General features: G+C 42.4%; 1 protein-coding gene across 2 annotated transcripts in view; it reads left to right on the top strand.

Annotated features, from left to right (window-relative positions):
• DPYD (dihydropyrimidine dehydrogenase) overlaps positions 1–12,588 on the top strand; it is a 1,593,199-nt gene that overhangs the window by 1,378,454 nt on the left and 202,157 nt on the right. For both annotated transcript variants that reach the window (XM_073571402.1, XM_073571401.1), the window contains one exon: positions 9,130–9,309. In XM_073571402.1, the coding sequence (XP_073427503.1) occupies positions 9,130–9,309 (180 nt within the window). The remainder of the gene's footprint in view (positions 1–9,129; positions 9,310–12,588) is intronic.

The following is a 12,588-nucleotide window of genomic DNA, read 5'->3' as shown; positions in this document are numbered from 1 at the left end:
ACGTCTGGCGTAAAAGAGTAAATAACTTCTGTGATTCTCTGTTTTAAGTGATTAATGTCATTGATACGTTCAATGTACACATGTTGCTATACTTGACCTCAAAAGTAAGAGTCTAAGGGCGTCAGATCCGGGGATCATGTATACTTTCCTGTGACTGGTCAAGAGTGTGCCATGACTTTATGGACACACTAATGACAGAAAAAAACTGACGGCACATCCTAGTCTGAATAGGTGCATACCAAAAAACAGCTTACATATGAAAATGGTTGCACTCAATTGCATTAAGGCATACCATGGACACACTGTAACATATATATTAGGCGTCGGGTTCCTGCAGCCGTTCAACAGGAATCCAGAGCCTCACATTCCACGGTCTCCCATTATCTTTCGACCGCAGAGGACATTGCTCAGAAATCCCAGCTTCCCAGACACTCTGCCTAGACCTGCTCTGTGGGGTTGGCTATTGCTTTCACCTTTGGGTCAGCAATGGCAATGTAGGCTGCTCAGCAGCAAATCGCTCCAGAGGCTAAGTTCCTCCATAGCTCTACTGAGCATGCTCATGAGATGATCTCCCATTGGAGATCAGGAGTCACGTGCTCAGGTCCTTCTACTGTTCTGATTGGTTCATCTAAGAGATCTGGAAGGTCCCGGAAGCACATGGCTATAAAAGGCCTGCATGGCCACTTGGCCATGCACTAGTATAGTCTCTAGTTGCTACTGTGTGAATGGTGATGGATGCATGAACCTGCGATTGACTCATTAAGATCCCGTCCCTCTGATATTACGAGTGTGTACAGGGACTTTGCTATAGAGTCAGCGCCAGCCAGTGGCAAGCTACTAGCCACTGCAGCATCCTCCACAGTGCTAGCGTCCGACAGTGTGCCTGCTTCCAGGCATTGTCGACCAGCAGCAGTGTCTGTCGCCATGCTGCAGTCTGCAGCTCCCTTTGGCGTCCGCAGTTGCGACGCTGCACGCACAGTAGGTCTAGACGGATGCTGACCCTCTGCCTAGGGCCCAGCTCCTGTGACCATATACCGTTATACCGTGCATGCACTTCTCTGAGACCTGTGACGCTAACAGGCTCAGCCTTTTTGTGTTTTGCACTTAAGGCATCTCTGTGAGTAAACAGAGATCGCTCAGCGCACCTGGGTGACGTTCAACCCGCTTGCGTTATACCGCCATATTGTACGTCCGCCATTAGTTAGCAGCGGTGTTAACACCTTCTGCACGGTGGACCCCGGGTGGCGAACGCACTTTACGTTATTTTATATTTAGTGCGTTCCGCCGTCCCTAACATTATACTAGCACCACGGTCTGGCTAGTGATGGCGGACCAGCAGCAGCAGCTATTGCAGTACATTCGGCAGCTGGAGGGCAGGTTGGTGACTCTCGAGAGTTCCGCCTCAGCTGCGAAGGTTACTGAGGCTGCTGCGCAGGCAGTCGCAGAGGCTGTCTCGCGTGTGTCCATGTCCACGCCTGTGCCGACAGTATCCCGCCTCCTGTTGCCCGATAAATTTTCTGGTGACAGCGCCTCTTGCAGGGGTTTCCTGAGCCAGTGGTCTATCCAGCTTGAGTTACTGGCTGCGCGATTCCCCACAGAGTGGGCTAAGGTGGGGTTTATCTTTTCCCTTCTGTCGGGCAGGGCGTTGGCGTGGGCCACGCCACTGTCGGAGCGTGGTGACTCTGTTGTTCGGACCACTGCTCAGTTCCTAACATCTCTGAAGCAGGTCTTTTTGGGGCCATGGGTCACTCACGACACCTCTCTCCAGCTACTAGCATTAGCACAGGGATCCCTCTCAGTTAGCCAGTACACCATCCGTTTCCGGACACTGGCTTCCGAGCTGGAATGGCCTGATAAAACCCTCATCCCTGTGTTCTGGAGAGGTTTGGCGGAGCATGTTAAGGATGCTCTATCTACCAGGGAGGTTCCCGTAAGTCTGGAGGAGCTGATTGCCATTTCCACCCGCATCGATCTCCGTTTTTCGGCGCATGGGCTGGAGTGTGCTCAATCCAGGCGGAAGGTTAGCTTGGCTCCTAACCTCTTTGAACCTCTAGAACCACCCGAGCCGGAGAGTTTACCTGCAGAGCCCATGGAGGTGTCCCACGCCAGTCTCAAGACACGTCCGGCACAAAGCTCCACACGTTGTTACCAGTGTCGACAGTCTGGTCACCTAGCTAATAGGTGTCTGAAGCAGCTGAAAAAATGATCACGTCCACTGGTAATTGGTGGGGGTCTATTTGCTATGGAGACCTTCTCCCCCACACCGGCACTCCAAGGGGCAATAGATAGCGGTGCTTCCTCCTGGGAGGTACGGGTCACGGTGGACTCTGGGGCAGAAGGGTACTTTATGTCTTCGTCCTTCGCCCAACAGCACGCTATCCCGTTGGTACCACTTCCTCACCCAGGGCCCATCAGGGTAGTCAATAGGGCGACTTTATCATCCCAGATTATCCACTAAACAGCACCCCTTAGGCTCTCAATTTCATCGTCTCACCGGGAGACGCTTTCTCTGCTCATCATGCCAGAGGGCATTGATCAGGTGCTCCTCGGGGTTCCCTGGCTCCGTTGCCATTCCCCTCATATAGAGTGGTCCTCGGGGAGAATACTGGGATGGAGCGAAGACTGTGTGGGAAGGTGCATGGGGGGAGGCATCCAAGTAGCCTCTGCAGAGGTGCCTGCGGATCTTTCCGCACCCCCTACTGGCAATCTGAAGACCGTGGCTCCGGTCGTCCTCGAGTCAGTGCCACCAGGCAAGACCTTTGTCCCGCCTTACCTGCGGTCCAAGGTTCTCACGTGGGCACATGCGTCCAGGGTGGATGGTCACTTTGGCTACAAGCAGACTACAAAACTCCTGGCAAGGTCTTATTGGTGGACGCACAAGGCTCGTGACACGAACAAATACATTCAGGCATGCACCTTTTGTGCTTGGAGCAGCTCCTCTAAACTGAGGCCGGCTGGGTTACTGTATCCCTTGCCGGTGGCAGACCGGGCAATGGAGGTTCGTGACAGTCTGGGTCGCACCCCGCATGTCACTCTATCCTCTAAAGTGAGAGTGAAGATGTCCACTGACACACATCGGCGTCCCGCTCCAACTTCTGCTCCTGGTGACTTAGCCATCCCTGACACCTTCCACGTGTCACTTCTCAAACCTGTTCACATGTCCCAGTTTTCCGAGTCATCTGTCGGAACATCAGACTTATCTTCGGATGAGCCTGAGGCCTATGCCTCTGTGGGAAACAAGGTGGTACGTGGCAAAAAACTTCATTTGGTGGATTGGAAGGCTCAGGAGAGAGGGGGCCCTAAGGGGGGTGATGTTAGGCATCAGGTTCCTGCAGCGGTTTAACAGGAATCCAAAGCCTCACATTCTGCGGTCTCCCATTATCTTTCGACCGCAGAGGACATTGCTCAGCAATCCCAGATGCTCTGCCCAGACCTGCTCTGTGGGGTTGGCTATTGTTGCCACCTTTGGGTCAGTAATGGCAATGCAGGCTGCTCAGCAGCAAATCGCTCCAGAGGCTAAGTCCCTCCGTAGCTCTATTGAGAATGCTCATGAGATGGTCTCCCATTGGAGATCAGGAGTCACGTGCTCAGGTCCTTCTCCTGTTCTGATTGGTCCATCTCAGAGATCTGGAAGGTCCGGGAAGCGCATGGCTATAAAAGGCCCGCATGGCCGCTTGGCCATGCGCTAGTATAGTCTCTAGTTGCTGCTGTGTGAATAGTGATGGATGCATGAACCTGCGATTGACTCATTAAGATCCCCTCCCTCTGATATTACGAGTGTGTACAGGGACTTAGCTATAGAGTCAGCGCCAGCCTGTGGCAAGCTACAAGCCTCTACAGCATCCTCCACAGAGCTAGCGTCCGACAGTGCGCCTGCTTCCAGGCATTGTCGACCAGCGGCAGTTTCTGTCGCCGCGTTGCAGTCTGCAGCTCCCCTTGGCGTCCGCAGTTGCGACGCCGCACGCACGGTAGGTCTAGATGGATGCTGACCCTCTGCCTAGGGCCCAGCTCCTGTGACCATATACCATGCGTGCACTTCTCTGAGACCTGTGATGATAACAGGCTCAACCTTTTTGTGTTTTGCACTTAAGGCATCTTTGTGAGTAAACAGAGATCGCCCAGCGCACCTGGGTGATGTTCAACCCGCGTGCGTTAAACCGCCATATTGTATGTCCGCCATTAGATTGCAGCAGTGTTAACACCTTCTGCACGGTGGACCCTGGGCGGTGAATGCATTTTACATTATTTTATATTTAGTGCGTTCCGCCATCCCTAGCATATATATATATATATATATATATATATATATATATATAAAATATCTAATCTAATGTATATGTATATATATATATATATATATATATGCTGTATATACATACAGTGGGGATAAAAATTTGCAAAATAAATCTTGCCAAAGCAGACAAGGTGATTTTCTGGATTTGTTTTCTCATTTTGAGTCTCATACTTGTGGTCTACCAATGATGTCAATTACAGGCCTCACTCATCTTTTTAAGTGGGAGAACTTGCACAATTGGTGGCTGAATAAATAATGGGCATGGAGGACAGTGAATATTCATTTCTCTTTAGCAGCGGGCATAGGTGTTAGTGGCAGCCACTGGCTCCTGCCTCCTGTGACCCACTGCTCCGCCACTGTCGCTCTCCCACCTCCCCACCACAACCAAAGCAGGTAAAATGTATGTCTTATAGTCTGAAAAATATGATAATTTTAAGGGAAGATCAGCAACCATTACCCATTATCTAAATATTCTGGGCAAAGCAACTCTAGCATCCAGCAGTAACATCACATACCTGACTAGCTTCCCTCCCATTAAACAGGCTTTTCAAATAACTTCAGCAATATGACCATGATAATATTTACACAATATTTTGAAAAGGAGGAAATGAAGACTTGTAAATAGCAATAAGATATTGTGCATTGGCCCCCAATAACAAAGGTGCTGTTTTTGTATTTCTTTTACGCTATTAATATATGAGGCATGGAATTATTATACATAGTTCCTGAATACTAAAACTGCAAAAATGAAAAGCCATGCATCACATTGTGATCTAAATTATGAGAAATATCTATGAAGCCAATAATAAAGAGTTGGATATAGACAACTTTAGATGCAATTTTTTTTAAATTTAATTGTATGTATCAAAGCTAAACTTTTATTTGTAATAAATCTACCTAGAATATAGTTCAAGGGAGAAGATGTAAGGGTTAGAGAGGAGTGAATTGATTTGAGGCAAATCAAATTAGTCTTAAATTTTTAGACATTCGATTATAAAAATGTGAGATTTGCTATGTGCGTGTTGACTAAAATGGCCACTACCATTTTATAAATTGCAGAAGATTGTATCATCCAGAGAAGAAATGCAAAAACTTGGGTGACCTTCCTCATAATACTCTGCAGCAATTTCATCTTATAGTATTACACAGAAAATCAGAAGGGAGTATCATATAGCCTATATAATAGCAAAAGCAGGGAATGCATCAGCCACTTATGGTGATTCTGGACAGTGGGAGGACATGAACGCTCATAGCTTAGCCAAAGAGATAGGGAGAGAAAGCCGTAAAACACTGGAGAATCTGTGTAACAACATGTGTGATATCACATAAGTGAAGAATATCAGTGGATGAGAAGAGAATAGTGTCATATCTAGTGTTGAGCATTCCGATACTGCAATATCGGGTATCGGCCGATATTCGCTGTTTCGGAGTTCCGATACTGTGTTTCGATACTTTTAGAATATCAAATACCGGAATCGGAAGGTCCCATAATGCAATGAGCCATTTTATTCAGCCAATGAGGAATCCTAAGAAGTGTGGGCACATCCTGTTATGCATGTTAGGCATGTTAACTAATTGCATGGCTGTGATTGGCTGCGAGCAGACCACCCAGCTGCTCCTCCCCCAGACACACACTGAACAGTGATCTATGGAAAGTGAAACTGGTGAGGGAGGAGGAAACTACCAGTTCTCATTTCAATGCCAGAACACCCCCCCGGACATTTATCTTAGAAGCAAGAGATGATATCTTGGAAACTGTGCAGACTAGCCACAGAAGGTAAATTACTTATTGTCAGCATTCTGCAGCCCAGATATGCACTGAGATTATGTGAAAAGCCCGGGCAACCCATTTAACCATTTGATTGGGCTAAACCTCTATGCCTTTAATGTCTCCTCCACCTCCCCCAATACATTCTACATTATTCTTAGTTGTTTTCCTTCATGTAGAATTAACCTACAAGGAAAGTAAGGGATTTTTTTCATTCCGATATTTGTGTCCCATTGACTTGCATTGGTTTCCGGTATCGGAATCGGATATCCGATATTTTTGGGGTATCGGTCCGATCCAATCCGATCTGATATTTCCCGATATCGTTAGGTATCACTCAACACTAGTCATATCTACTTTTAAGGGCAACTGGAGGCTTTGCAGCGCTTTTTATTCACAACAAATTAATTCACCACTAATTAAATCTTTTGGGGGGGAATTCAGTGATATTTAGAAATTCAAAAGATTCTCCCATCTCTAGTAGATGTTACAAACAAAGCTGGCTGGAAAAGCTCACTACCAGCTGTCAATCTTAGCATATTTTGCAAATATCCTATACCTGAACGGTAATACCTAGGGGCTGTAGAAGGCAAACTGTCCAACTTTTTTAATAAATCGCCATTTCAAAAATTGCTTTACAAAAAATGCATTATTTTAGAACGAATCAGTGTTGTTAACCCCTCCAGACCACACATATGGAGATGTAGTCTCACTGTGAATTGTCAGGTGCCAGGCAAAGGAAATCTGACAGTGAGCTATCAATGAAGCTAAAGAGGCTTGCGCTGGAAAATAACCTCAGGAGGGAGTTACTATTTAAGTGCTCTGTAAATGTCGTGAGCACTTAACACTTAATTTGCACATGAATTGAAACTGAAACCTTTCAGGAATGCAGCAACAGATAGAAAATTTAAAATAACTGATGGATTTAACTTTCGAGGACCTGAGTGCCCATATATGTAGTTAAGGGGTTTCTTCTGACTGATCTTTCTTTTAATTAGTTTTCCTAAAAAAAAATGTATCACCTAATATGCAGAATGTATGATGATCACTAGTCGTTCCTCTTTGACTTCTGTCAATTATTATTACTGTGTTGTTCATCCATTTCCCACAGTATTATGCTTTTGGCCATAGGCCTTGTTATAAAGGGGTTACTCTTTAACAAAACATCATTTTAAATTAAATTATTTGTAATATATAGTACAAAAGAAGCTGTTGAAATGTACTCCTTGTAATGTTTATTTTTTTAATTTATGTGTTAATAGATTTTTTGGGAGTTTTTCACTTGGATCCAAACATAAAGAAGGGCAAGGTGAAAAATGATCAAGACTGCCTTTAACCTTAGATGCGCTAGGAAAGGGTGTGTCAAAATTATGAATATGCATGTGTCACAATAGATCTGCCACATCATTGGGCTATTTTTGAAGCATAAGAAGAATTTAATTCCAACTACCTATTGGTGAAGATTACAGCTACTATGTATTCCAGATTTCTGGGGTACATTACAGTAATTTTTGGGTGCGGTCTTGAGTGCTAACAAACTTTTAAGAAAATTGACTGGCTAGCAATAAAAGGCAAAATAGCACAAAAGCTTTGTGAAAATGCCTCTTGCACTAAATTTTACAATATTTTCAGTCCATAAAGATAATCTAAACATTTGATAAATTCCTCCCATTGCATGCAAATTTATGCCAAATTTTAGATTTTTTTCTCCTATTTTCTAGTGCAACGCATTGTATAGCGGTTTTCTGTACCATAAATCTTATCAAAATGTCTCTTCGAAGAGGAAGAGGACTAGAACTCTAGTGCCACCTATTGGAAGTAGCAATCCTAAATGTCAATGTTGACCCTTTAACGAGCCTTGTTACATGACTTAGGATAAAAACCAAACCAGAATCTCAATTTGCAGACATTGTGTTTCTGGGTACTGCCCCTCGTCAGTGCAAAGTGTGAGATCTGGTTTGGCTGTGTGAGAGGCGTCTGACCGATATCCAAGAAGTATTGTTTCTCCTTGCGGAGAATGACATGCTAAATAAATCTTATCCACTCATAACTTATTAAACATACCAAAAGGACTCTCATTTGGTATTTGTCAGTTATAAAAAAGTACTCGTTTGAAATAAAAAACCCAATTAACACTTGTTTACAATAAAGTTTTTATCTATTTGAAGTTGAAATGTAAAAAATAATTTTTTATATTTTTTATATCTATTACCCCCCACTCCAATTTATCAACCTGTCTAGGGCTAGGTTCACATTCAATTTGGGAAACCTCATTTTCTATGGATATTTTTGGAGAATACTTTCTGCTCCTAAAGCAATTTTAAAGTATTAAAATATTTTTTTCCTGATCAACTTCAAAGAATTTACATGCATGCACTTTTATTTTTTTTTCACCAGGCATTTTTAAAAAACTCTTCAGGTAAAGAAAAAACTTCCAAAAACTCATATGAACAGCAAAATGGATTTCCCATAGATATGAATAGTGGGTTTTTCAGGCAGTTATGAACTGATTTTATTAATGAAGATTTTGGAGTGGATTGACTAAAAAAAACAGTTGGGTAAATGGAACTGGGCTTGGGATACATTGCCTTGAAATGTGTTAAAATAAATATATAGGTGATAAAAATATGTCTTAAAATAAATATGTGAGTAATGTATAGGTGATAAATATATGATCGCTAGGGGTCACAGCTATGAGACTTCCATCAATTATAGTTAGGGATGAAGGGACCCGGAGTGAAAAGTTCGGCATTCGTAGAGGACAGTCACTGTTCTGTGCTAAACGGTGAACACAGTCTTTCCCCGGAACTCCATTGCAATGTTCGGAGTTGCGGGGTAAGTCCTTTGGAAAGAGAGAGTTTTTAATCACATGATGTCACAGACCTAATGAAAAAGCAAAGAATTAATTGTGTAGAAACGCAGAATGAGCAACTGTAAGTACACAGTGCTATATAATTTGATGACTGCAATGTATTAAGAGGATAAATATTTTGATGTGAATGCTTCTTTAATGTGTCTTCATGGGGAAAAGAAAGAAAATGCTAAACTATTTTATTGCCATTTTCAGGTTTGCAGTGCTGTACAGAATCAAGACTTCACTGTTATTGATGACTACTGCACAGGTCTGAAGGCACTTCTCTACCTGAAGAGCATTGAGGAGCTTCAAGATTGGGATGGACAAAGTCCTCCAACTTTCAGTCATCAGAAAGGAAAGCCTGTTCCAAAAGTAGCAGATATTATCGGAGAGGTATGTGGAATTCTAACAATCCTTGTTCTGTTTTTCTTTTCCAATTACAAGCTGTTTTATTCAAAACAATAAAATAAAATGAACAGCAAAGTCAGACTTCCCAAGCTGTAGGAGGCAAGAACATAATAGACGTTTTTGCTTTTCATCATTTTGGAACAGCAATGCCATTCCACGCAGCTAACGATGTGTAATGGCCTTGATGTACATTTCCCATTCATAGCGTTCCATCATACAGCGTCTGCAAAATAATATATATTTAAATGTAAATGAAAGCAGACAAATACGCAATCGGAAGGAAAGAATGCAAACATTTAGCTGTCTGCTGTCTAGTATCACACAGAAGCACAGCATGTAGAATTTAAAACTTTATCTAGGCAATTACAAATACTAGTTTTGAATAAAGGCCAATGTGTACTGAAAGGTGGGTTACAAAATATTGAAATAAATAACCCACCTTTTTCAAAGAAAATGTGAACATATCAATTTAGGAGACATGGAATGAATTACCAGAGGTTAGGAGCATTATTCTTTTAATAAAACTCACAAACTATAATAATGTTCTCTTTAAAAAATGCTGCTGTTTGCCAGATTTTATAACATTTTTAGAGCCAAAGACAGAAGAGGATTAAAAAATGAGAAATGTTTAGATTTGACTTATAATTCTCCTCCTTGCTAGATCAATTCTGGCTTTGGTTAAAAAAAAAATAACATACAAAGCTATAGTTGTTTTGTTTCTTATAAAACTAAATACATAAAACTGTGTGTAAAATTGCTCTTACGTTAAATGCACATAATGCCTTCTTCATGCAGATTTCTTAATTCTGCATGAAAAAGTGCTGTAAATCCACTGCAATAAATGAACATAATGCACAGCAATGTAAAGATGACATTGCTGAGCATGTTTAGTGTTTTGTTAACTATTTTAACTGTTTCAGGATGTGGAAACCATTAAGTGGTTAAAAGATGTAACATTGTATTTTTCTTCTTTGGGTGGCATCGATTGAAAGTCACCGGTTCTTTATAGTTGAAAGTATAAGGAAAACACACGGAGGTGGAAACATTACAAAAACTACAGCACAACTGTTTCAGAAAAAGACTACCGATGTTTTCCTTAAGCACTATCGGCTAGGAGTCTTAAAAACATTGTGTGATAATACTTTTAAGGTGTTTCGAGTCTTTAACCCCTTCACCCCCAAGGGTGGTTTGCACGTTCATGACCGGGCCTATTTTTACAATTCTGACCACTGTACCTTTATGAGGTCATAACTCTGGAACGCTTCCATGGATCCCGGTGATTCTGACATTGTTTTCTCGTGACATATTGTACTTCATGTTAGTGGTAAAATTTCATTCAAATAACTTGCGTTTATTTGTGAAAAAAACAGAAATTTGGCAAAAATTTTGAAAATTTCGCAATTTTCCAACTTTGAATTTTTATGCCCTTAAATCACAGAGATACGGCACACAAAAAACTTGATAACTAACATTTCCCACATGTTTACTTTACATCAGCACAATTTTGGAACCAAAATTTTTTTTGTTATGAAGTTTTAAGGGTTAAAAGTTGACCAGCGATTTCTCATTTTTACAACACCATTTTATTTTTAGGACCACATCACATTTGAAGCCACTTTGAGGGGTCTATATGATAGAAAATACCCAAAAGTGACACCATTCTAAAAACTGCACCCCTTAAGGTGCTCAAAACCACATTCAAGAAGTTTATTAACCCTTTAGGTGCTTCACAGGAATTTTTTTGAATATTTAAAAAAAAAATGAACATCTAACTTTTTTTCACAAAAAAAATAATTCAGGTTCAATTTTTTTTATTTTACCAAGGGTAACAGGAGAAATTGGACTGCAAAAGTTATTGTGCAATTTGTCCTGAGTACGCTGATACCTGATTTGTGGGGGGGAACGACTGTTTCGGCGCATGGCAGAGCTCAGAATGGAAGGAGCGCCATTTGACTTTTTCAATGCAAAATTGGCTGGAATTCAGATCGGACGCCATGTCACGTTTGGAGAGTCCCTGACGTACCTAAACAGTGGAAACCCCCTACAAGTGACCCCATTTTGGAAACTAGACCCCCCAAGGAACTTATCTAGATATGTGGTGAGAACTTTGAACCCACAAGGGCTTTACAGAAGTTTATAACGTACAGCGGTACAATTAAAAAAATCATATTTTTTCCACAAAAATGACCTTTTCACCCCAATTTTTATTTTCCCAAGGGTAACAGGACCCTAAAAGTTATTGTGCAATTTGTCCTGAGTATGCTGATAACCCACATGTGGGGGTAAACCACTATTTGGGCGCATGGCAGAGCTCGGAAGGGAAGCAGCGCCATTTGACGTTTTTGGCTGGAATTGAGATCGGACATCATGTCGCGATTGGAAAACCCCTGATGTACCAAAACAGTGGAAACCCCCCACAAATGACACCATTTTGGAAACTAGACCCCCTAAGGAACTTATCTAGATGTGTGGTGAGAACTTTGAACCCCCAAGGGCTTCACAGAAGTTTATAACATAAAGCCGTACAATTAAAAAATCATATTTTTTCCACAAAAATGATCTTTTCACCCTCAATTCTTATTTTTCCAAGAGTAACAGCACCCTAAAAGTTATTGTGCAATTTGTCCTGAGTTCGCTGATACCCCACATGTGGGGGTAAACCACTATTTGGGCGCATGGCAGAGCTCGGAAGGGAAGCAGCGCCATTTGACGTTTTTGGCTGGAATTGAGATCGGACACCGTGTCGCGATTGGAAAACCCCTGATGTACCTAAACAGTGGAAACCCCCCACAAATGACACCATTTTGTAAACTAGACCCCCCAAGGAACTTATCTAGATGTGTGGTGAGCACTTTGAACCCCCCAGTGCTTCACAGAAGTTTATAACGCCCGGGCGTGAAAATAAAAAATTCGTATTTTTTCCACAAACATGATCTTTTAGTCACCATTTTTTTTATTTTCCCAAGGGTAACAGGAGAAATTGGACCCCAAAAGTTGTTGTCCAATTTGTCCTGAGTATGCTGATACCCCATATGTGGGAGAAAACTACTGTATGGGCACACGTCGGGGCTCGGAAGGGAAGTAGTGACGTTTTGGAATGCAGACATTGATGGAATGGTCTGCGGGTGTCATGTTGCCTTTGGAGAGCCCCTAATGTACCTAAACAGTGGAAACCCCCCACAAATGACCCCATTTTGAAAACTAGACCCCCTAAGGAACTTATCTAGATGTGAGGTGAGCACTTTGAACCCCCAAGGGCTTCAC

Source organism: Dendrobates tinctorius, unplaced genomic scaffold (genome assembly GCF_039654945.1).
Source record: "Dendrobates tinctorius isolate UK_male_01 unplaced genomic scaffold, ASM3965494v1 ptg000029l, whole genome shotgun sequence".
In the NCBI taxonomy this organism is placed as follows: Eukaryota; Metazoa; Chordata; class Amphibia; order Anura; family Dendrobatidae; genus Dendrobates; species Dendrobates tinctorius.
The sequence above is the reverse complement of the archived record's forward strand: the minus strand, read 5'-3'. Positions and strand labels throughout refer to the sequence as shown.